The following is a 24815-nucleotide window of genomic DNA, read 5'->3' as shown; positions in this document are numbered from 1 at the left end:
TTCTGATGAGGATCTCTCTGATACGGAAGATCCTACTTCAGACATTGACACTGATAAATCAACTTATCTTTTTAACATTGAGTATATTCGTTCTTTGTTAAAAGAAGTGTCGATTACTTTGGATATTGAGGAGTCTGGACCTCTAGATAATAAATCTAGTAAATGTTTAAATTCTGTCTATAAACCTCCTGTGATTACTCCTGATTGCTAAGGAATGGTCTAAGCCTTCTTTTGTTCCTTCTTCAAGGTTTTAAAAAGTCTTATCCTTTGCCAGTAGCTAAGTTAGAGTTTTGGGAAAAAGTCCCTAAGGTTGATGGGGCTATTTCTACTCTTGCTAAGCGTACTACCATTCCTATGGAAGATAGTACCTCTTTTAAGGATCCTTTAGATAGGAAAATTGAATCTTATCTAAGGAAAGCTTATTTACATTCTGGCTATATTATTAGACCTGACATTTTTTTGGCTGATGTTGTGGCTGCATCAACTTTTTGGTTGGATAGCTAAGCACATTGGGAAAAAGATTCTGATTTGCATAGCATTGTTCATTTGCTTCAACATGCTAATCATTTTATCCGTGATGCTATTTTTTATATCATCAAGATTGATGTTAAATCTATGTCTTTGGCTATTTTAGCTATAAGAGCTTTATGGCTCAAATCATGGAATGCTGACATGGTATCTAAATCTAGGTTACTATCGCTATCATTCCAGGGTAATAATTTTTTTGGTTCCCAGTTGGATTCTATTATTTCCACTATTACTGGGGTGAAGGGAGTTTCTTTTTTTTTGTTGCCCCAAGATAAAAAGTCTAAGGGTAAATCTAAAGCTTCTAATCAGTTTTGTTCCTTTCGTCAGAATAGAGAACAGAAAACATCTTCGAGTTGGAATAAATCCAAGCCTTATAAGAAACCAAAGCCAGCCCCCAAGACTGCATGAAGGTGCGGCCCTCAATCCAGTTCTGCTAGTGGGGGGCAGATTGAAATTATTTCAAGACGTTTGGGCAGGTTCTGTTCAGAATCATTGGATTCGGAATATTGTCTCTCAGGGGTATCGAATAGGTTTCAGAATAAGATTTTCTCTCTCTCATATTCCAACAAATCCTGTGAAAGCTCAGGCCTTTCTGAAGTGTGTTTCAGATCTAGAGCTTTCAGGGGTAATTGTACCAGTTCTACTTCTGGAACAGGGTCTGGGTTTTTATTCAAATCTATTCATTGTCCTGAAGAAGGAAAATTCTTTCAGACCAGTTCTGGATCTGAAGTTTTTTAATCAATTTGTAAGGGTCCTAACTTTCAAGATGGTGACTATAAGGACTATTCTGCCTTTTGTTCAGCAATGTCATTACATGTTCTCAATAGACTTACAGGATGCGTATCTTCACATTCCGATTCATCCAGACCACTATCGGTTTCTGAGATTCTCTTTTCTAGACAAGCATTACCAATTTGTTGATCTTCCATATGCCTAGCAACAGCTCCAAGAATCTTTTCGAAGGTTCTCGGTGCCCTTCTATCTGTAATCAGAGAGCAGGGTATTGCATTGTTTCCTTATTTGGACTATATCTTGGTACTGGCTCAATCTTTTCATTTAGCAGAATCTCACATGAATCAACTTGTGTTGTTTCTTTAAAAACATGGTTGGAAGATCAATTTACCAAAGAGTTTCTTGATTCCTCAGACAAGGGTCACCTTTTTAGGTTTCCAGATAGATTCAGTCTCCATGACTCTGTCCTTAACAGACAAGAGACAAATGAAATTGGTTTCTGCCTGTCGAAACCTTTAGTCTCGATAATTCCCTTCAGTTGCTATGTGCATGGACGTTTTAGGTCTCATGACTGCAGCATCGGACACGATCCCCTTTGCTCGTTTTCATATGAGACCTCTGCAGCTTTGCATGCTGAATCAATGGTGTAGGGATTATACTCGGATATCACAATTGATATACTTAAATCCCAACATTCAACTATCTCTGATAATTGAAGGGGCCACTTTTGTTCGTCCTTCCTGGACTGCGATTTAAACAGATGCAAGTCTCACAGGGAGCTGTCTGGGGGTCTCTGACAGCACAAGGAGTTTGGAATCCTCAAGAGGCAAGGTTACCAATCAATATTTTAGAACTCTGTGCTATTTCTCTTGTTAAGTGTATCCAGTCCACGGATCATCCATTACTTATGGGATATTCTCCTTCCCAACAGGAAGTTGCAAGAGGATCACCCCAGCAGAGCTGCTATATAGCTCCTCCCCTAACTGCCATATCCAGTCATTCTCTTGCAACCCTCAACATAGATGGAGGTCGTGAGAGGAGTGTGCTGTTTTTTCTCAGGCAGTATTTGGAAGAAGAATCTGCCTCCGTTTTCTATGATCTTAGCAGAAGTAACTAAGATCCACTGGCTGTTCTCACACATTCTGAGGAGTGGGGTAACTTCAGAAAGGGAATGGCATGCGGGGTCTCCTGCAACTAAGGTATGTGCAGTAAAATAATTTTCTAAGGAATGGAATTGACTAAGAAAATACTGCTGATACCGAAGTAATGTAAGTAAAGCCTTAAATGCAGCGAAAACGACTGGTATCAGGCTTATTAATGTATGTGCAGTAAAATAATTTTCTAAGGAATGGAATTTGACTAAGAAAATGCTGCTAATACTGAAGTAATGTAGTAAAGCCTTAAATGCAGTAGAAGCGACTGGTATCAGGCTTATCAATAGAGATACATACTCTTTAAAAAAGGATGTTTAAAACATTTGCTGGCATGTTTAATCGTTTTTTGGGGTACATTGGTGATAAAACTTATTGGGGCATCATTTTTTCCACATGGCTGACTTATTTTCTGCATAGAAACAGTTAACTGAGGCTTCCCACTGTTGTAATTGAGTGGGAGGGGCCAATTTTAGCACTTTTTTGCGCAGTTAAAATTACAAAATGAATCATCCAGATTCCCTCAGCAGTCCCATGAATACTACAAGACATCTCTAAAGGGCTAAAAAGACTTCCAAAATCGTTTATAGGGAAGGTAATCCACAGCTCAGCTGTGGCAGTTTTGTTGTGTCTGTTAAAAAACGTCTATGTCGTTTTTTTGATCTGTTTATCGCATTAAGGGGTTAATCATCCATTTGCAAGTGGGTGCAATGCTCTGCTGACTTGTTACATACACTGTAGAAATTTTGTTAGTGTAACTGCCTTTTTTCACTGTTATTTCAAATTTTGTCAAAATTTGTTTCTCTTAAAGGCACAGTAACGTTTTTTATATTGCTTGTTAACTTGCTTTAAAGTGTTTTCCAAGCTTGCTAGTCTCATTGCTAGTCTGTACAAACATGTCTGAAACTGAGGATACTTGTTCATTATGTTTAAAAGGTTCTGGGCTCACTTCTGGCGGTTCTAAGACCGCGAGGCATAGTGGTGGCTCCGTATCTAGACGACATCCTGATACAGGCGTCAAGCCTTCAAATTGCCAAGTCTCATACAGAGATAGTTCTGCCATTTCTGAGATTGCACGGGTGGAAAGTGAACGAGGAAAAGAGTTCTCTATCCCCACTCACAAGAGTCTCCTTCTTAGGGACTCTTATAGATTCTGTAGAGATGAAAATTTACCTGACGGTGTCCAGGTTATCAAAGCTTCTAAATGCTTGCCGTACTCTTCATTCCATGCCGCGCCCTTTGGTGGCTCAGTGTATGGAGGTGATCGGCTTAATGGTAGCGGCAATGGACATAGTGCCATTTGCGCGCCTACATCTCAGACCGCTGCAATTATGCATGCTAAGTCAGTGGAATGGGGATTACACAGATTTGTCCCCTCTGCTAAATCTGGATCTAGAGACCAGAGATTCTCTTCTCTGTTGGTTGTCTCGGGTCCACCTGTCCAAGGGTATGACCTTTCGCAGGTCAGATTGGAAGATGCCAGCCTTCTAGGTTGGGGTGCAGTCTGGAACTCTCTGAAGGCTCAGGGATCGTGGACTCAGGAAGAGAAACTCCTTCCAATAAATATTCTGGAGTTAAGAGCAATATTCAGTGCTCTTCTGGCTTGGCCTCAGTTAGCAACACTGAGGTTCATCAGATTTCAGTTGGACAATATCACGACTGTGGCTTACATCAACCATCAAGGGGGAACCAGGAGTTCCCTAGTGATGATAGAAGTCTCAAAAATAATTCGCTGGGCAGAGACTCACTCTTGCCACCTGTCAGCAATCCATATCCCAGGCGTGGAGAACTGGGAGGCGGATTTTCTAAGTCGTCTGACTTTTCACCCGGGGGAGTGGGAACTCCATCCGGAGGTGTTTGCTCAGTTGATTCATTGTTGGGGCAAACCAGAGTTGGATCTCATGGCGTATCGCCAGAACGCCAAGCTTCCTTGTTACGGATCCAGGTCCAGGGACCCAGAAGCGACGCTGATAGATGCTCTAGCAGCGCCTTGGTTCCTCAACCTGGCTTATGTGTTTCCACCGTTTCCTCTGCTCCCTCGACTGATTGACAAAATCAAACAGGAGAGAGCATCGGTGATTCTAATAGCGCCTGCGTGGCCACGCAGGACCTGGTATGCAGACCTAGTGGACATGTCATCCTTTCCACCATGTACTCTGCCTCTGAGACAGGACCTTATAATACAAGGTCCTTTCAATCATCCAAATCTAATTTATCTGAGACTGACTGCATGGAGATTGAACGCTTGATTCTATCAAAGCGTGGCTTCTCCGAGTCAGTCACTGATACCTTAATACAGGCACGAAAGCCTGTTACCAGGAAAATCTATCACAAGATAACATATCTTTACTGGTGTGAATCCAAGAATTACTCATGGAGTAAGGTTAGGATTCCTAGGATATTATCCTTTCTCCAAGAGGGTTGGACAAAGGATTATCAGCTAGTTCCTTAAAGGGACAGATTTCTGCTCTGTCTATTCTTTTGCACAAGCGTCTGGCAGAAGTTCCAGACGTCCAGGCATTTTGTCAGGCTTTGGTTAGAATTAAGCCTGTGTTTAAATCTGTTGCTCCCCCATGGATCTTAAACTTGGTTCTTAAAGTTCTTCAAGGAGTTCCGTTTGAACCCCTTCATTCCATTGATATTAAGCTTTTATCTTGGAAAGTTCTTTTTTGATGGCTATTTCCTCGGCTCGGAGAGTCTCTGAGCTATCTGCCTTACAATGTGATTCTCCTTATCTGATTTTTCATGCAGATAAGGTAGTTCTGCGTACCAAACCTGGGTTTTTACCTAAGGTGGTTTCTAACAAGAATATCAATCAAGAGATTGTTGTTCCATCATTGTGTCCTAATCCTTCTTCAAAGAAAGAACGTCTTTTACATAATCTGGACGTAGTCCGTGCCTTGAAGTTTTACTTACAAGCTACTAAAGATTTTCGTCAAACATCTTTCCTGTTTGTCATTTATTCTGGACAGAGGAGAGGTCAAAAAGCTTCGGCAACCTCTCTTTCCTTTTGGCTTCGGAGTTTTATACGCCTAGCCTATGAGACTGCTGGACAGCAGCGCCCTGAAAGAATTACAGCTCATTCTACTAGAGCTGTGGCTTCCTCATGGGCCTTTAAAAATGAGGCCTCTGTTGAACAGATTTGCAAGGCCGCGACTTGGTCTTCGCTTCACACTTTTTCAAAATTTTACAAATTTGATACTTTTGCTTCTTCGGAGGCTTGTTTTGGGAGAAAGGTTCTTCAGGCAGTAGTTCCTTCCGCTTAATCCCTGCCTTGTCCCTCCCATTTTCTGTGTACTTTAGCTTTGGTATTGGTATCCCATAAGTAATGGATGATCCGTGGACTGGATACACTTAACAAGAGAAAACATAATTTATGCTTACCTGATAAATTTATTTCTCTTGTAGTGTATCCAGTCCACGGCCTGCCCTGTCATTTTAAGGCAGGTCTAAAATTTTATTAAACTACAGTCACCACTGCACCCTATTGTTTCTCCTTTCTCTGTTTGTTTCGGTCGAATGACTGGATATGGCAGTTAGGGGAGGAGCTATATAGCAGCTCTGCTGGTGTGATCCTCTTGCAACTTCCTGTTGGGAAGGAGAATATCCCATAAGTAATGGATGATCCGTGGACTGGATACACTACAAGAGAAATAAATTTATCAGGTAAGCATAAATTATGTTTTTCAGGACTCTTCAGGCTTGGCCTCTATTAAAGAGAGAATCATTCATTCATTTTCAGACAGACAATATCATAACTGTGGCATATGTCAATCATCAGGGTGGGACTTGCAGTCCTTTAGCGATGAAAGAAGTATCTTGGATACTTTCTTTGGCGGAATCCAACTCCTGTCTAATTTCTGCGATACATATCCCAGGTGTAGACAATTGGGAAGCAAATTATCTCGGTCATCAGTCTTTACATCCAGGGGAGTGGTCTCTCCAACCAGATGTATTTTGACAGATTGTACAGATGTGGGGTTTTCCCGAAATAGATCTGATGGCTTCCCATCTAAACAAGAAGCTTCTCAGGTACCTTTCCAGGTCCAGGGATCCTCAGGCGGAGATGGTGGATGCGTTAGCAGTTCCTTGGTTTTACCAACCTGCTTACATTTTTCCGCCTCCAGTTCTTATTCCAAGGGTGATGTCCAAGATCATAATGGAACAATCACATGTGTCTCTGAAAGCACCAGCATGGCCTCACAGGTTTTCGTATGCGGATCTTGTCCGGATGTCCAGTTGCCAACCCTGGCCACTTCCTTTAAGGCCAGACCTGTCTCAAGGGCCGTTTTTCCATCAGGATCTCAAATCGCTAAATTTGAAGGTATGGAAATTGAACGCTTAGTGCTTAGTCATAGAAGTTTCTCTGACTCAGTGATTAATACTATGCTACAGGTTCGTAAGTCTGTTTCAAGGAAGATTTATTATCGGGTTTGGAAAACCTATATTTCATGGTGTTTTTCTCATAAATCCTCTTGGCATTGTTTTAGAATTCCTAGAATTTTACAGTTTCTTCAGGATAAAGGTTTGTCTGCAAGTACTTTTAAAGGGACAAATCTCTGCTCTTTCTGTTTTATTTCATAGAAAGATTGCTAAACTTCCTGATATTCACTGTTTTGTTCAGGCTTTGGTTCGTATCAAGCCTGTTGTTAAATCAATCTCTCCTCCTTGGAGTCTTAATTTGGTTTTGAAGGCTTTGCAGGCTTCTCCTTTTGAGCCTATGCATTCTTTGGATATTAAACTACTTTCTTGGAAAGTGTTGTTCCTTTTGGCTATCTCTTCAGCTAGAAGAGTTTCTGAATTGTCTGCTCTTTCTTGTGAGTCTCCTTTTCTGATTTTCCATCAGGACTTCGTTTAAATTTCTTCCTAAGGTTGTGAATTCTAACAGCATTAGTAGGGAAATTGTTGTTCCTTCCTTGTGTCCTATTCCTAAGAATACTCTTGAAAGATCTTTACATTCTTTGGATGTTGTAAAAGCTTTGAAATATTTTGTTGAAGCTACTAAAGATTTCAGGAAGACTTCTAGTCTATTTGTTGTTTTTTTCTGGTCCTAGGAAAGGTCAGAAAGCCTCTGCCATTTCTTTGGCATCTTGGTTAAAACTTTTGATTCACAAGGCTTATTTGGAGGCAGGACAGTCTCCGTCTCAGAGAATTACAGCTCATTCTACTAGATCAGTCGCCACTTCTTGGGCTTTTAAGAATGAAGCTTTGGTTGATCAGATTTGGTCTTCTTTGCATACATTTACTAAATTTTCCCATTTTGATGTATTTGCTTCTTCTGAAGCAGTCTTTGGTAGAAAAGTTCTTCAGGCAGCTGTCTCAGTTTGATTCTTCTGCTTATGATTTAAGTTTTCTTCGTGAAATTTATGTGAAATTTATGAGAGACTTATTTTTTTGTGGATTTAATTTTTCAGCGGAAATAGCTGTTTTTATTTTATCCCTCCCTTTCTAGTGACTCTTCTGTAGTCTTCCACATCTTTGTTATTTCTATCCCACACGTCACTAGCTCATGGACTCTTGCCAATTACATGAAATAAAACATAATTTATGTAAGAACTTACCTTTTAAATTCATTTCTTTCATATTGGTAAGAGTCCATGAGGCCAACCCTTTTTTTTGGTGGTTATGATTTTGTATAAAAGCACAATTTTATTTCCAGTTCCTCTTTTTGTATGCTTTTTTACTCCTTATTTTATCACACCACTACTTGACTATTCGTTAAACTGAATTGTGGGTGTGGTGAGGGGTCTATTTATAGGCATTTTGAGGTTTGGGAAACTTTGCCCCTCCTGGTAGGATTGTATATCCCATACGTCACTAGCTCATGAACTCTTGCCAATATGAAAGAAATTAATTTATCAGGTAAGTTCTTACATAAATTATGTTTTTTTTCCTCTACATTACTATTGTAATCCATCTCTCATTCTACCTTGAATATTTGATTCCTGTTTAATTAACTCGCTAATGTTAGCATGCACGATATTGAAATATTGTGCCTCCGCTAATTTGTGTTCATATTACAAGTTAAAAGTAAACTTGACCACACAAGCACAAATTTAGTTTGTGCTCATGCTGTCGCGTTTACTTTCAACTTGCAATATGAGCGCAAGTATCTTTTGTTTGTTGTCCTTTGTAGAAAAGCATACTTACGTAGGTGCAGGAGCAACAATGCATTACTGGGAGCTAGCTGCTGATTGATGGCTGCACATATATTCCTCTTCTCATTGGCTTACCTAATGTGTTCAGCTGGCTCCCAAAAGTGCGTTGCTGTTCCTTCAACAAAGGATACCAAGAAAATGAAGCAAATTAGATAAAAGAAGTAAATTGGAAAGTTGATAACAATTGTATGCTCTGTTTTATGAAAGAAACATTTTGGGTTTCATGTCCCTTAACCCCTTAATGACCGTTAAGGGATTGTGTAGCTATGTACCACATTCCTTAGCTGAGCTCCTTAAAATAAACAGTATTTTTTTATTTTACATTATCAATTGGACATTAAACTAAAATAATGTTGTTCATGCATATAAAGCTGCACTATTTTAACCATTTAAACATACGTTTTCATTAATGGTCATTATAGACTGTATTGATGTCTACAAATTAAGGGTGAATTAATATTTCTATTAAATAGAAGTTCTATGTAAATTTATAAGGAACAATATTTAAATGTAATATTTAAAGGACCAGTCAATACAGTAGATTTGCATAATTAACAAATAACAAATGAATGATAAAAAGACAATGCAATAGCACCTAGTCTGAACTTCAAATGAGTAGTATATTTAAAAAAAAAAAAATTGCAAAGTTATGTCTATTTCCACTCCCCCTGTATCATGTGACAGCCATCCGCCAATCACAAATGCATATATGTATGTTCTGTGAATTCTTGCACATGCTCAGTAGGAGCTGGTGACTCAAAAAGTGTAAATATTAAAAGACTGTGCACATTTTGTTAATGGAAGTAAATTGGAAAGTTGTTTAAAATTACTGCTCTATCTGAATCATGAAGTTTAATTTTGACTTGAGTGTCCCTTTAAATGTTCTAATCAATGTTCAAATGTTAACATTTGTTCGAATGAATGTCAAGGTGAACATTTGTTGCACAATTAAAATTCCAAGATTTGTCCATATAGTATTCACGTCTAATTGTTCAAACAACTGGTGTACTTATCAACATATAGATCTTTTTGAGGTCCAGGATATTCCTCACATCTCAGTGTATTTGCAGAGATACACTTGTGATGTGTTTTCAGGCATAGTTTGGTGTTGCATACTAAACTATGTGCTATTTATATAGATACATATTTGCCTCAGTTTAGTTTGTATGTGTTGTGTGTATGCATGTGTGCGTACAGAGCTAAACATTTGCACAAGGCTACTAGTTCTGGGATAGTAAGAAATTGTAGCAAATAAGTAAGAATTTGGACTTTTCCTATATTACTGTGTGGACTAATGACCTTTTCTCTATAATTAGTAGACCACAATGATATTTTTCCCATCTTTGTATGTATTTTATATATTTAGACACCTGCACAAAAAAATTATATATCTTGTGTATTGCGAAAAACAATAAAAAGGTACAAAATCCCTTCTTTTTTACAAGCACTGAAATCGTAGTTTTTTTTTCAGCACAGAGATACATATTTGTATACAATAAAAAAAAAAGATGTGAATCATTTTAAAAATGTGATTGTTTGCATGCAATGAAGAATCAATTACTTTATTGTTATTTTAAACATGTTTATTTCTTTTTTCCCAGTAATCATGTCTCTTATGATAACGTGACAAGTTTGTACGGCGTTGGAGGTTTTATGCCATATGGACTGACAGGGATGCTGGCAGGAGCAGCAACCTGCTTTTACGCCTTTGTAGGATTTGATTGCATTGCTACAACCGGTAAGAACTGGTATTCATAGTATCTTTAAATAGAAGAGCAAAGACGTGCTGGATGTATTGAAGGAAGCAAAAAGAAACTGAAGCATTGACCATGGCAGAAATCTATCTGCAAATGAGCCCTACTAAATATATAATAATTATTGATTGCATTTACACATGTGCTACTATTGAATATGGCTTTTACGTTGATATTATTTCTGCTTATTCATTTGTGGTACTTCATTTTGAATAATTATAGAATGTAGATTTCACTCACGTTATTCATATATCATTTTTTTACCCACCACGTGGCCCTTTTAATGTCATTATATAAACCACTTGAAATATTCTACTATATTTCCTTGTTTACCTTTTGTTAAAGAGGAAGCCTATGTGAACTCAGTAATGTGCACGTATCCTTTATCCATCTGGCAGCAGTGTTTGCAACAATGTTTATAGCATTGTTATATATGATTGCAATCACTGATGCCATAAAATGCTAAAGACTCCTGCATGCTCCTAAACTCCGTTCAGCAACCAGTTTAACACTAATATTGTGAAACGCAATATGAACATTTTAAAATCAGATCCAATATTGGATCAGATTCTAAGTAAAGGATGTAAATGTATTTCTAAAAAAGCCCCAACAATATGATCTAAAATTGTAAATTATTTATATAAACATATTTTATATACTTAATAAAAAAGGCTTTTTTAGGTGTGGTAAATGTAATGTATTTTTATATACGCAAAAGTAGGGAAAGATTTTAACTCCACTACGATCAACAATGCCTAAAGATTACAATACAGATTGGATTGTTGATTTGTTAAATATCTTATAAAAAGTAAAGTGTGCAAACAACAATACACAGGGTGTGCCAGCAGATATCTTAAAGATACACTTTAGCAAATATAGAGAAGGTAACAGTGCCCTGTTTCAAGAAATTGATTTAGTACCATTTTGACAAAAGAGGAGGAGATCACTTTAAGAAATTAAGTAAAGAAGTCCAATGGTTCTTTAAGTTAGGAACTAAGGAACCGGCAGGTATTAACCTTAGGTGGGATTTAGATCTATATCAGGGTCCACAATAATAAGCTCCAAGTGTTGAATTACAATAGGATCTCTAAGAGACTAAACTAATACACATTAACAGCTATATATTGTGCCTATAGAAGAGTTAGTAAAAATAATTTAATAATACAAAATGTATATGTAAATATTTGTGTTAAGCTGTTAAAATCAGTAGCGGACCTACTCAACAAGATGTACCGAGTCCACGGATTCATCCTAACTTGTGGGATATTGTCCTTCCTGACAGGAAGTAGCAAAGAGAGCACCACAGCAGAGCTGTCTATATAGCTCCCCCTTAACTCCACCCCCCAGTCATTCTCTTTGCTGGCTCTAAGCAGGAAGGGTAAAGAGAAGAGGTGTTAAACTGTTAGTTTTATTTTATCTTCAATCAAGTGTTTGTTATTTTTAAATGGTACCGGTGTTGTACTATTTACTCTCAGGCAGGACATAGGTGAAGATTTCTGCCTGGAGGATGATGATCTTAGCATTTGTAACTAAGGTCCACTGCTGTTCCCACAGAAGCTGAGGAGTACAGGAAAACTTCAGTGTGAGGAACGGTTTCTTGCTTTACAGCAATGAGGTATGTTCAGTCATATTTTCTGCAGAGACTGTGTTAACTCAGAAAGGCTGACAGTGTCCCCATTAGGGGAAGGGTAAGCAGTAATCCTAGTGTTATCAGAGGTTTTTACTAGCTTGCATAAAGGGTTAATTTTTTGTGGGCACTCAGTTTGTTATGTGAATTTGGGACAAACGTTTTTGTGTCTGGGAGTAACGTTTTCTGTTTTATGGGACATTTGCTTGAGGGTTCTTTGGGGTTGTTTATAACCCACATGGCTTTCGGGCAGGGTTTGTTAGTTTTGTGTAGGCCCCAGCAACTTCTCCTGAGGTCCTGAGAGTCTTCTGAGGGACTAATTGAAGCTTTAAACCCCATATTATCGCTTCCTAAGGGCAGGTAGGGCCACAGCAGAGCTGTGGCAAGGTGCTTTAGGGCAGTGATTTTTAACCTTTTTTTTGCCGTGGCACACTTTTTTACATTAAAAAATCCTGTGGCACACCACCATCCCAAAATGTTAAAAAAATCACACATTGTAGCCTAATACAGCATATATATATACACATACACACAAACACACACATACTGTATGTATTGTGCTGTTATGCCATGCCTCCTACAAACTACCCCTGCACTGGGAGTAAAAAACAAGCAAAGTTTAAAAAATATGTCACACTGTTGTCAGTCTGCCGTGGCACACCTGAGGATCTCTCACGGCACACTAGTGTGCCACGGCACACTGGTTGAAAAACACTGCTTTAGGGGGTTTTAACCGGTTTTAGACACTTATCAATCCGTTATTTTCATTTGGGGGTCTATTGCTTTGTTACTTGTGGTGCAATCCTTCTAAAGCTTAGTGGGTGTACTGTTAAAATTTCGGAATTTTTGAAGCAATTTTAACCTGTTTTGCAGTTTGTGTATGCCTTTTTTTTCTCTTAAAGGTATAGTACCGTTTTTGCAAATTGTTTTTTCATTAAATAAAGTGTTTTCCAAGCTTTCTTGCTTCATTACTAGCCTGTTAAACATGTCTGACACTGAGGAAACTCATTGTTCAATTTGTTTAGAAGCCATTGTGGAACCCCCTCTAAGAATGTGTCCCAATTGTACTGATATGTCTATGAATTGTAAACGGCATATTTTGACTTATAAGAATTTGGCATTAAATGATTCTCAGACAGAAGTAAATCAGGTTTCGCCATCTAGTTCTCCCCAAGTGTCACAACCAGTTACGCCCGCACAAGCGACGCCAAGTACTTCTAGCGCGTCTAATTCTTTCACCTTGCAAAATATGGCTTCTGTTATGAATACTACCCTCACAGAGGTTTTATCTAAACTGCCAGGGTTGCAAGGGAAGCGCAGTAGCTCTGGGATAAGAACAAATGCTGAGCCTTCTGACGCTTTAGTAGCCGTATCCCCTCACAATGTTCTGAGGTAGGGATGAGGGATTTGCTGTCTGAGGGAGAGATTTCTGATTCAGGAAAGATGTTCCCTCAGACAGATTCAGATATGACGGCATTTAAATTTAAGCTAGAGCACCTCCGTTTATTGCTCAGGGAGGTTTTAGCTACTCTGGATGATTGTGACCCTATTGTCGTTCCAGAGACATTGTGTAAAATGGACAAATATTTAGAGGTTCCTGTTTACACTGATGTTTTTCCGGTCCCTAAGAGGATTTTGGACATTGTTACTAAGGAGTGGGATAGACCAGGTATTCAGTTCGCTCCCCCTCCTGTTTTTAAGAAAATGTTCCCCATTTCTGACACCATAAAGGACTCATGGCAGACGGTCCCTAAGGTGGAGGGAGCTATTTCTACTCTGGCTAAGCATACAACTATACCTATTGAAGACAGTTGTGCTTTCATTGATCCTATGGATAAAAAGTTAGAGGATCTCCTAAAGAAAATATTTGTTCATCAGGGTTTTCTTCTTCAACCTATAGCGTGCATTGTTCCGGTAACCACTGCAGCTGCTTTTTGGTTTGAGGCTCTAGAAGAGGCTCTTCAGATGGAGACCCCACTAGATGATATTTTGGACAGAATTAAGGCCCTTAAGTTGGCTAATTCTTTTATTACAGACACCGCTTTTCATCTTGCTAAGTTAGCGGCAAAGAATTCTGGTTTTGCCATTTTAGCGAGAAGAGCGTTATGGCTTAAGTCCTGGTCAGCTGATGTGTCATCTAAATCTAAGCTTTTGACCATCCCTTTCAAAGGTAAGACCCTATTCGGGCCTGCACTGAAAGAGATAATTTCAGACATCACTGGAGGGAAGGGTCATACCCTCCCTCAAGATAAGTCAAATAAGACAAGCACCAAACAAAATAATTTTCATTCCTTTTTTTCATTCCTTTCGAAACTTCAAGAGTGGTCCCGTTTCCTCTTCCCCTGCTGCAAAGCAAAAGGGGAACTTTGCTCAATCCAAGCCAACCTGGAGACCTAACCAGGCTAGGAACAAGGGTAAACAGGCCAAAAAGCCTGCTGCTGCCACTAAGACAGCATGAAGGGGTAGCCCCCGATCCGGGACTGGATCAAGTAGGGGGCAGACTTTCTCTCTTTGCTGAGGCCTGGGCAAGAGACGTTCAGGACTCCTGGGCCATAGAAATTGTAACCCAGGGGTATCTCCTAGATTTCAAAGATTCTCCTCCAAGGGGGAGGTTCCATCTTTACCAATGATCCAGGAGGGTCAATATATGACTACCGTGGATCTAAAGGATGCGTATCTACACATTCCTATCCACAAAGATCATCACCAGTTCCTCAGGTTTGCCTTTCTGGACAGGCATTACCAGTTTGTGGCTCTTCCCTTTGGGTTGGCCACGGCGCCAAGAATCTTCACAAAGGTGCTAGGGTCCCTTCTGGCGGTTCTAAGGCCGAGGGGCATAGCAGTGGCGCCTTATCTAGACGACATCTTAATTCAAGCGTCGACTTTCCAACTTGCCAAGTCTCACACGGACTTAGTGTTGGCCTTTCTAAGATCTCATGGGTGGAAGGTGAACGTGAAAAAGAGTTCTCTTATTCCTCTCACAAGTATTCCATTCCTGGGAACTCTGATAGATTCGGTGGACATGAAAATATTTCTGACGGAGGTCAGGAAATCAAAGATTTTAACCACCTGCCGAGCTCTTCATTCCATTCCTCAGCCGTCAGTGGCTCAGTGTATGGAGGTAATCAGACTTATGGTAGCAGCAATGGACATAGTTCCGTTTACTCGCTTGCATCTCAGACCACTGCAACTATGCATGCTCAAACAGTGGAATAGGGATTATGCAGATTTATCTCCTCCAGATAAATCTGGATCAAGAGACCAGAGACTCTCTTAGTTGGTGGTTGTCACAGGATCACCTGTCCGGGGAATGTGTTTCCGCAGGCCAGCGTGGCTTATTGAGACGATGGACACCAGCCTACTGGGCTGGAGTGCAGTCTGGAATTCCTTGAAAGCACAGGGTTTGTGGACTCAGGAGGAGGCCCTCCTACCAATAAATATTCTGGAATTAAGAGCGATATTCAATGCTCTTCAGGCGTGGCCTCAGCTGGCTTCGGCCAGATTCATCAGGTTTCAGTCGGACAACATCACGACTGTAGCTTATATCAATCATCAGGGGGGAACAAGGAGTTCCTTGGCGATGATAGAAGTTTCCAAGATAATCCGATGGGCAGAGACTCACTCTTGCCATCTATCAGCGATCTGTATCCCAGGGGTGGAAAACTGGGAGGCAGATTTTCTAAGTCTTCAGACTTTTCATCCGGTGGAGTGGGAGCTCCATCCGGAGGTGTTTGCTCAACTGGTTCAGCTATGGGGCACACCAGAATTGGATCTGATGGCGTCTCGTCAGAACGCCAAACTTCCTCATTACAGATCCAGGTCAAGGGATCCTCAGGCAGTACTGATAGATGCTCTAACAGTACCCTGGTCATTCAACCTGGCTTATGTGCTTCCACCAATCCCTCTCCTTCCACATCTGATTGCCAGAATCAAACAGGAGAGAGCTTCGGTGATTTTGATAGCGCCTGTGTGGCCATGCAGGACTTGGTATGCAGACCTGGTGGACATGTCATCTCTGCCACCAGGTCATAGATACATTGATTCAGGCTTGAAAGCCTGTCACCAGGAAGATCTATCATAAGATATGGCGTAAATATCTTTTTTGGTGTGAATCCAAAGGCTACTCATGGAGTAAGATCAGGATTCCTAGGATTTTGTCTTTTCTCCAAGAAGGATTGGAGAAAGGATTGTCCGCTAGTTCCTTAAAGGGACAGATATCTGCTTTGTCTATTCTGTTGCACAAGCGTCTGGCAGATGTCCCAGACGTTCGGGCTTTTTGTCAGGCTTTAGTTAGAATTAAGCCTGTGTTTAAACCTGTTGCTCCGTCATGGAGTCTCAATTTAGTTCTTAAAGTTCTTCAGGGGGTTCCGTTTGAACCCATGCATTCCATAGATATTAAGCTTCTATCTTGGAAAGTTCTGATTCTAGTTGCTATCTCTTCAGCTCGAAGAGTTTCTGAACTATCTGCATTACAACGTGACTCGCCTTATCTTGTTTTCCATGCTGATAATGCTGATTGTGTACCAAACCTGGGTTCCTCCCTAAGGTTGTTTCTAACAGGAATATCAATCAGGAAATTGTTGTTCCTTCTCTGTGTCCTAATCCTTCTTCTAAGAAGGACCGTCTGTTGCACAACTTGGACGTGGTTCGTGCCTTGAAGTTTTATTTGCAGGCAACCAAAGATTTTCGCCAATCATCTTCTTTGTTGTCTATGCTGGAAAGCGTAGAGGTCAAAAGGCTATGGCTACCTCTCTTTCCTTTTGACTGAAAAGCATCATCCGTTTGGCTTATGAGACTGCTGGACAGCAGCCTCCTGAAAGAATTACAGCTCACTCCACTAGAGCGGTGGCTTCCACAAGGGCTTTTAAAAATGATACTTCTGTTGAACAGATTTGTAAGGCTGCGACATGGTCTTCGCTTCATACACTCCTATATATGTCCTGAAACCGTGAGTCTTAACGCTACCAATAAATGCTAAGTTTAATGTACGGACTGTGATTTATTTCTGCCTGTTCACCGTCAATTGTGTTTACCCTTGAATTGAGGTTGCGACGTGAGGCATTATTGCATTGTATTTACTGTTCTTGGCTGCTATTGAAGTTTGTTTAATAGCGGTACAAGTGAAACTGGCGAGACAACAGCGGCCCCTATATTTATGAAGTTGATAACATGCTCAGCTATTTTTAATGTTTTAATAATTCTAGGTGCAAACTTAAAATGTAAATACTCTTGAAGACAAACAAAATAAAGATTTGGTGCCTATTATTTACAATATTTATGTTGATTCTGTTAAAAAGCAAATCATTTATATTTTAAAATTTTATCTAAACGTAGTAATAATAATAATAATAAAGCATATTGTAACTGTCCGAATTCCATTGTAAGGATCATTTTATAAAATAATTTACAATATTTGTGAATTTGATAAAGACGTATATTATAAAAGCTAAACTTTACACAATAAATAATTATTTGGAGGATTTGTTTAACTTTGTTTTTTCTCAATATGTGCTGTTGCAGGTGAAGAAGTCCGAAACCCACAAAAAGCAATACCCATCGGCATAGTCACCTCACTGTTAGTGTGCTTTATGGCCTACTTTGGGGTTTCAGCAGCTTTGACTCTGATGATGCCCTATTATTTGTTAGATGAGAAAAGTCCTCTTCCTGTAGCATTTGAATATGTTGGTTGGGGCCCTGCAAAATATGTGGTAGCCGTTGGCTCTCTCTGTGCTCTTTCTACCAGGTAAATAGGCTACTGTGCAAACACTTAAGAGTAGTGTTTCTCTTACTTTTTTTACATTATGGGTAAAAAAAAAATATTTCAAGTTGTCGTTATCATTGTTCTGATTTTAGCCAGTTTTGTGCCATGTGGTTTATTTTATAAGTTTAAAAGAAGTTAACTGGCACTTACAAAAATAATACATTTGCCTGCTATTATCGCTTAAAATTAGCTTAAACTGAACTTGGCGAAACTTGCTAAAAGCAAGAAAAATATGTATGTATATGTGGGTGGGTGTATATGTGTATATATATATATATATATATATATATATATATATGTATGTGTATATACAGTGGGGCAAAAAAGTATTTAGTCAGCCACCAAATGTGCAAGTTCTCCCACTTAAGAAGATGAGAGAGGCCTGTAATTTTCATCATAGGTATACCTCAACTATGAGAGACAAAATGTGGAAACAAATCCAGACAATCACATTGTCTGATTTGGAAATAATTTATTTGCATATTATGGTGGAAAATAAGTATTTGGTCACCTACAAACAAGCTGGCTCTCACAGACCTGTATCTTCTTCTTTAAGAGGCTCCTCTGTCCTCCACTCATTACCTGTATTAATGGCACCTATTTGAACTTGTTATCAGTATAAAAGACACCTGTACACAACCTCAAACAGTCACACTCCAAACTCCACTATGGTGAAGACCAAAGAGCTGTCGAATGACACCAGAAACAAAATTGTAGACCTGCACCAGGCTGGGAAGACTGAATCTGTAATAGGCAAGCAGCTTGGTGAAGAAATCAACTGTGGGAGCAATAATTAGAAAATGGAAGACATACAAGACCACTGATAATCTCCCTCAATCTGGGGCTCCACGCAAGATCTCACCCCGTGGGGTCAAAATGATCACAAGAACGGTGAGCAAACATCCCAGAGCCATACGGGGGGACCTAGTGAATGACCTGCAGAGAGCTGGGACCAACGTAACAAAGGCTACCATCAGTAATACACTACGCCGCCAGGGACTCAGATCCTGCAGTGCCAGACGTGTCCCCCTGCTTAAGCCAGTACATGTCCAGGCCCGTCTGAAGTATTCTAGAGCGCATTTGGATGATCCCAAAGCGGATTGGGAGAATGTCATATGGTCAGATGAAACCAAAGTAGAACTGTTTGGTAGAAACACAACTCGTCGTGTTTGGAGGAGAGAGAATGCTGAGTTGCAACCAAAGAACACCATACCTACTGTGAAGCATGGGGGTGGCAACATCATACTTTGGGGCTGTTTCTCTGCAAGGGAACAGGACAACTGATACGTGTACATGAATGAATGAATGAATGAATGAATGGGGCCATGTATCGTGAGATTTTGAGTGCAAACCTCCTTCCATCAGCAAGGGCATTGAAGATAAAACGTGACTGGGTCTTTCAGCATGACAATGATCCCAAACACACCGCCCGGCAACAAAGGAGTGGCTTCGTAAGAAGCATTTCAAGGTCCTGGAGTGGCCTAGCCAGTCTCCAGATCTCAACCCCATAGAAAACCTTTGGAGGGAGTTGAAAGTCCGTGTTGCCCAGCGACAGCCCCAAAACATCACTGCTCTAGTAGGAATGGGCCAACATACCAGCAACATTGTGTGACAACCTTGTGAAGACTTACAGAAAACGTTTGACCTCTGTCATTGCCAACAAAGGATATATAACAAAGTATTGAGATGAACTTTTGATATTGACCAAATACTTATTTTCCACCATAATTTGCAAATAAATTCTTTCCAAATCAGACAATGTGATTGTCTGGATTTGTTTCCACATTTTATCTCTCATAGTGAAAATTACAGGCCTCTCTCATCTTCTTAAGTGGGAGAACTTGCACAATTGGTGGCTGACTAAATACTTTTTTGCCCCACTGTATATGTGTATATATATACCGTATATGTATATATATATATATATATATATATATATATATATATATATATATATATATATATATATATATACATACTGTATATGAATATGTATGTGTTTGTATATATTTGAGTTTTCAGTCTATTAACCGGGTGATGGTGCACTGGTTTTCGGTATAAATGTCTGTCTTTTTAGACAATGTCTTTAAAATACTTCTTTCTTTTTTAATGTGGTTATTGCAGCCTGGTGATGGTGTTTTGCCTAAAATCTACTTTTTCCTATTAAGATGCCTTCGATATTCACATAAACACCATTCCCTCCAAAGCCTTTTTGCACTTACAGCCTGTTACTTAAACATGCAACGAGTTCATTTGTTGAAAGCTATTTTATACCATAGTATAAAATCTGTACCTAAACACAAGGTTGTCAAACCAAGTCCTCTATGGTCACTACAATCGGCCTTTCTTCACATTATTTGTGTTCTGTTGCTAAGCTATTTGTAGCCAAGTAAAGAAAATATTACATTTTTGAACACCCTCAGACTAAAGTAGTACCATCATTTAAAGTGCCTGTAGCATAAGCAGATTTTATCTGTTATATAAACATGTTCTCCGTTTGTTCTAACCTGCTTGTCTGTTTTAGAGCAGCATTATATTTTATCCCTTTAATACTGGTTGCAAGCTTCCAGTTTTTATATAAATTCTGCTTTTTTGACTGCATAAATTGGCAGAGGCATCTTTCAGATGATATAAAAGTTCTATAAATCATGAAAACTGTATCAATGCAACAACAATATGCAAGAAAATAAATGTGACCACTCTGCTTGCTTATCTAACAATTTCAGAGCATCTTAATTGCTTTTAAGTTTTTGGTTCCCTTCTGCAAAACAGACAGTCAGTGAAATGAAGTAAACTTACTGGAGAAAATAAGGCAATGCCTTTACTTATAACTATTCATGGCACGTAGTGTGTTTCTATATTTTAGTGCTGCATTTCTGTAATAAAAAGGTTTCTTTATTCAGTTCCAAAGTTGACTTTGGCTTAAAATAGAAATCAAAGATATTTAACATTTAACCAAGTACGGCAAAAATACCATAAAATAACATTTCAATGTTAGGATACTATTAGGAAGTAAAAGACAAGTAGTGTATATAACATGCCTGCCTTATATTACTCCAACCCTTTAAATATGCATAGTAAAGATTTTAGCCATATACTCTTATTATTCCTGACCATTTCTTTAAAATTGCAATATGGTCTGTTGTTCCAGCAAGAAATATTTATATCTCTGATATATTAGTACATTTAAAGGGACAGTAAAGTCAAAATTAAACTTTTATGATTCAGATAGAGCATGCGATTTTAAACAACTGTACAATTTACTTCTGTAATAAAATTTGCTTTGTTCTCTTGGAATCTTTTACTGAAGAATAAAACTAGGTTGACTCATAAGAGCTCAGGAGTGTGCACATGTCTTTAGTACCTTATGGCAGCAGTGTTTTGTAACATTGTATAACAAAGCTATAAATAATGTTGCAAAATACTGCTACCATAGAGCACTAGACATGTGCACACTCCTAGTTTTATTCTTCAATAAAAAATACTAAGAGAAAGAAGCAAATTTGATAACAGAAGTAAACAGGAACGTTGTTTAAAATTACATGCTCTATCTAAATCATGGAAGTTTAATTTTGACTTAACTGTCCCTTTAAATTTTATTAAATTATTTTTAAAATTTACTTTACTATTATAAAGCAGTTGTCACAGGGCTTGAACCAATGAGTCACAGATAGTACTATTTTACTTTTTGCTCCTGAGTTTCTTGGGAAAATGTTTTTCCTAATATTCAACATTTTAATAAATGTATCAACCCAAGAAATTTCATGTTGCCTATTTTTTTAACATTATAGGGACAGTTTACTCAAAAAATGTCTCCCCTTTAATTTGTTCCCAATGATCCATTTTACCTGTTGGAGTGAATTCAATTGTTTAGAAGTATTTATTTTACCCTTATATTGGCATTTGAAATAATTGATTTAGCCTGTGGTATCCCCACCTATTCTAAAAGTTTCTGGCCTTAGGTCCAAGCTATACATAAGCTGTGCTATACATAAGCTGTGTAAACACAGCCAGCAGAAGAAATTACACTCCCAGTGGGGTAAGGAAGAGATAAGGTAATAAAATATTTATTTGCCATTGTTCTCTCCAAGTATTGGCCTTTGGTTTATGAACATATATAGGATAAAGAAGCATGTATATGTACACAATGTGATAAAGTAATGAGATCTGATTATACCTACAATCTCAACCCATTTTATTAGGTTGTGGCTTCAAAACACAAAATCAGCTATTTAATATACACAAATAAACCTTAAAAAGCTAATTCTCATACATTTTATACTTAGCAGTTGGTAAAAAAAGTAATTGGAAACACATTAAGGGAAAAAATATTTTACAATATACTGTCCCTTTAACTTTCCTTTTTTATTTGTAGTTAATTGGAATCTAATTTTCTTTATACATTTATTAAGTTGTATAGTAAATGAAAATATACTACCAAAAATAGTAACACGTAATAATATGTATGTGTTCATGTGTCATTATTTACTGATCCAGAAATATATACAACCCTGTGATGCTGTGTATTCCATATCCAATATCAGAGATTTAAAATTAGACTCGTTCGTAAACTGGCAGCTCAGTCAGTGTTGCAAATAATTATATCTTTGTTTGAGCTATAAAGTGATTGACCAGGATAGGCTTTTTAATTCTTACCAAATATTACAAGTTTTCTTGTCAAATGGCAAGAAAAAAAATGTGCCCTTAAAGAACATTTTTAAAAAAAGTTTTACTGAACATTTATAAGAATCCTACCATTCATAGTTTATACTGAAATGAATAGTGCTATTGTATGTAGATAACCATAAATAAACCACATGTCTGTTTATCAGCTGTGTCTATAACTAATAAAGTGTGGTTTAAGCCCCCTCTGTATGCTGCTTCACAAGTTTGCGTCTGTAATAAGGGCTTTAGCCCAAAAGACCACCATTTTGTTTTGCTTTGCCACCAGACCTCTTGCATGACATTTTAAAGTTATTACAACCAGGCAGCTTTATTAACTAAATAAAAATAAGTTCATTATCATACAGTACACAAACAGCCAGGAGAATTTGCATCTCTTTTATGATAATGGAACTGTCACAAGGGCTTCCGTTATCCCCAGAATACTAGGCTACTAGCCCCTTTGCCTTTTTTTCTGTGTAATTTCAAGCTTAATTATGGTGGCGTGCTGTTAATGTAATTATCAAGTAATTTCTGTCTTTCCCTTGACATAATCTTGCATGACCGGTGTTTGCCTTGTTGCATGTGTTTGATTTTTATTCAGTCTTCTTGGATCCATTTTCCCAATGCCTCGTGTAATCTATGCTATGGCGGAGGATGGGTTGCTTTTCAAATCTCTAGCTAAGATCAGTCCAAGGACGAAGACTCCGGTAATTGCCACCCTCTCTTCTGGTGCAGTGGCAGGTGAGATTGCTTAAGGAAGAAACCTTGAAAGATGGGGTAAAAAAAAGAATGTACATACGATTGGTGCAGTCATATTTTATTTGTGCTTTTTTCAGTCATTCCAAACAAGAAAATGCTATATCCATATTGATATATTCTGACCATTCCATATATTGTTTTTTCTATTAACATTATGCTGTTATTAACACCTGTACCTTTGAAAACCCTGTTTGTTGGTTGTATTTATTAATGGATGGTGGTTATTAGTAATAACCAATATTTTTTTATTTATACTAAAGTATCATTAACTGCAATGGTAATGGTGTTAATACTTCAGTATCTCATGTAAACTTTCTTTCTTTGTGCTCACTAACTGCACACTCTAGTAGTACTAGGCTCTAAAAGCAATTTTCACCTCAACATCCATACTTTTTCTGTTCTAGCCTGCTGGGCTCTATGTTCCCTCTTCCCCGAATTCTGTTTGCCATGGCACGAGACGGTTTACTCTTTAGATTTCTTTCCACCGTGAGTCGGCGGCAGTCACCAGTTGCTGCCACCTTGACAGCTGGGGTGATTTCTGGTAAGCCGTGAAACAAAGGCTGCTGGGAAATTTCCACATGGACATGTGCATGCAAGTTTTTTTAATGATGCCTGCTGGGTAAATTCTCCTGCATGAACACCTGGGAGCAATATGTACTGTAAATCAAAAGTTTAAGAACAACTGTATTGCAAGGGCAAAATGTAACAATGGTGCTAGTGGTATATAATTTACTGCAGGACTTGACAAATCCCTGGAAGTAGGAAGCAAATGTTCCTAGAACGTTGCTTCCGGTTTAGAACCTTTTTGGTTGATCATATAAATTCTGGTTCCAAAAAAGGGTGTGGTTTGTTGCTTTGCAATTTCAAACACATTTGTCAAATCCTGATGTGCTGTGTTTTCTTTTTGAATGGTGACTTAGTTCTTTTGCAGCCTCAAATAATAAAGTAAATATATGTTAAAGCAGCTTTTGGTATATTTTTACTCATAGGATACTTTAAAAATACATGAGTGCAAGAATGCAAAAAAATAGAAATAATAATTTTTCTTTTTACAATAAGCAGTGAATTAAATGCTAATGGGAGGGTATTTCAAATACCAAAAAAATAGATACATAAATGAAGATATTATTTTTGTTTATTAATGAATTTAGTGTAGTAAGTGTACCTTATAATATAATCACATAAAATATATATTACAGAGATATATGTATAAATATAAAATATTAATTTTCATTAGAACATTTTATTTTTAATTTAAATTACAATTTTTAAATTACATTTTTTATTTTTTTAAATTAAAATTCATTTTATGTGCCCTATAAATAAAAGCTTTTTTGCTCCTATGATGGCTGGGAAGCCAATGTCACGGGAGAGTGACTAGTGTGCCACTTTAACCGTGTGTTTATAACCTTTGCAGGAGTTAAAAACACATAGTGACATAGGGATTGTAAAACAAAATACAGCATTTATCTTTAGAGGTTCATTAACACTGCAGCTTATGAAAAAAAAAACAATAAAGAGGGTGGGAACAGAATGCAGTAAGTGGAGATGCAGTTTCTAACAGTTCTGAATTTTGAGTATGTCTAAATACTTAAAGGGATATGAAACCCACTTTTTTTCTTTAATGATTTCATATAGAGAATGCAATTTTAAGAAACTTTCTAATTTACTCATAGTAGC

At 38.2% G+C, this 24815-nt stretch overlaps 1 protein-coding gene across 2 annotated transcripts in view; it reads left to right on the top strand.

Annotated features, from left to right (window-relative positions):
• The window catches only part of SLC7A2 (solute carrier family 7 member 2), a 189279-nt gene that overhangs the window by 125107 nt on the left and 39357 nt on the right, over window positions 1-24815 (top strand). For both annotated transcript variants that reach the window (XM_053703918.1, XM_053703919.1), the window contains exons 5-7: window positions 10171-10307; window positions 17471-17693; window positions 23540-23676. In XM_053703918.1, coding sequence (XP_053559893.1) covers window positions 10171-10307; window positions 17471-17693; window positions 23540-23676 — 497 coding nt within the window. The remainder of the gene's footprint in view (window positions 1-10170; window positions 10308-17470; window positions 17694-23539; window positions 23677-24815) is intronic.

The sequence above is a fragment of the Bombina bombina genome, chromosome 2, assembly GCF_027579735.1.
Source record: "Bombina bombina isolate aBomBom1 chromosome 2, aBomBom1.pri, whole genome shotgun sequence".
In the NCBI taxonomy this organism is placed as follows: domain Eukaryota; kingdom Metazoa; phylum Chordata; class Amphibia; order Anura; family Bombinatoridae; genus Bombina; species Bombina bombina.
The sequence above is the reverse complement of the archived record's forward strand: the minus strand, read 5'-3'. Positions and strand labels throughout refer to the sequence as shown.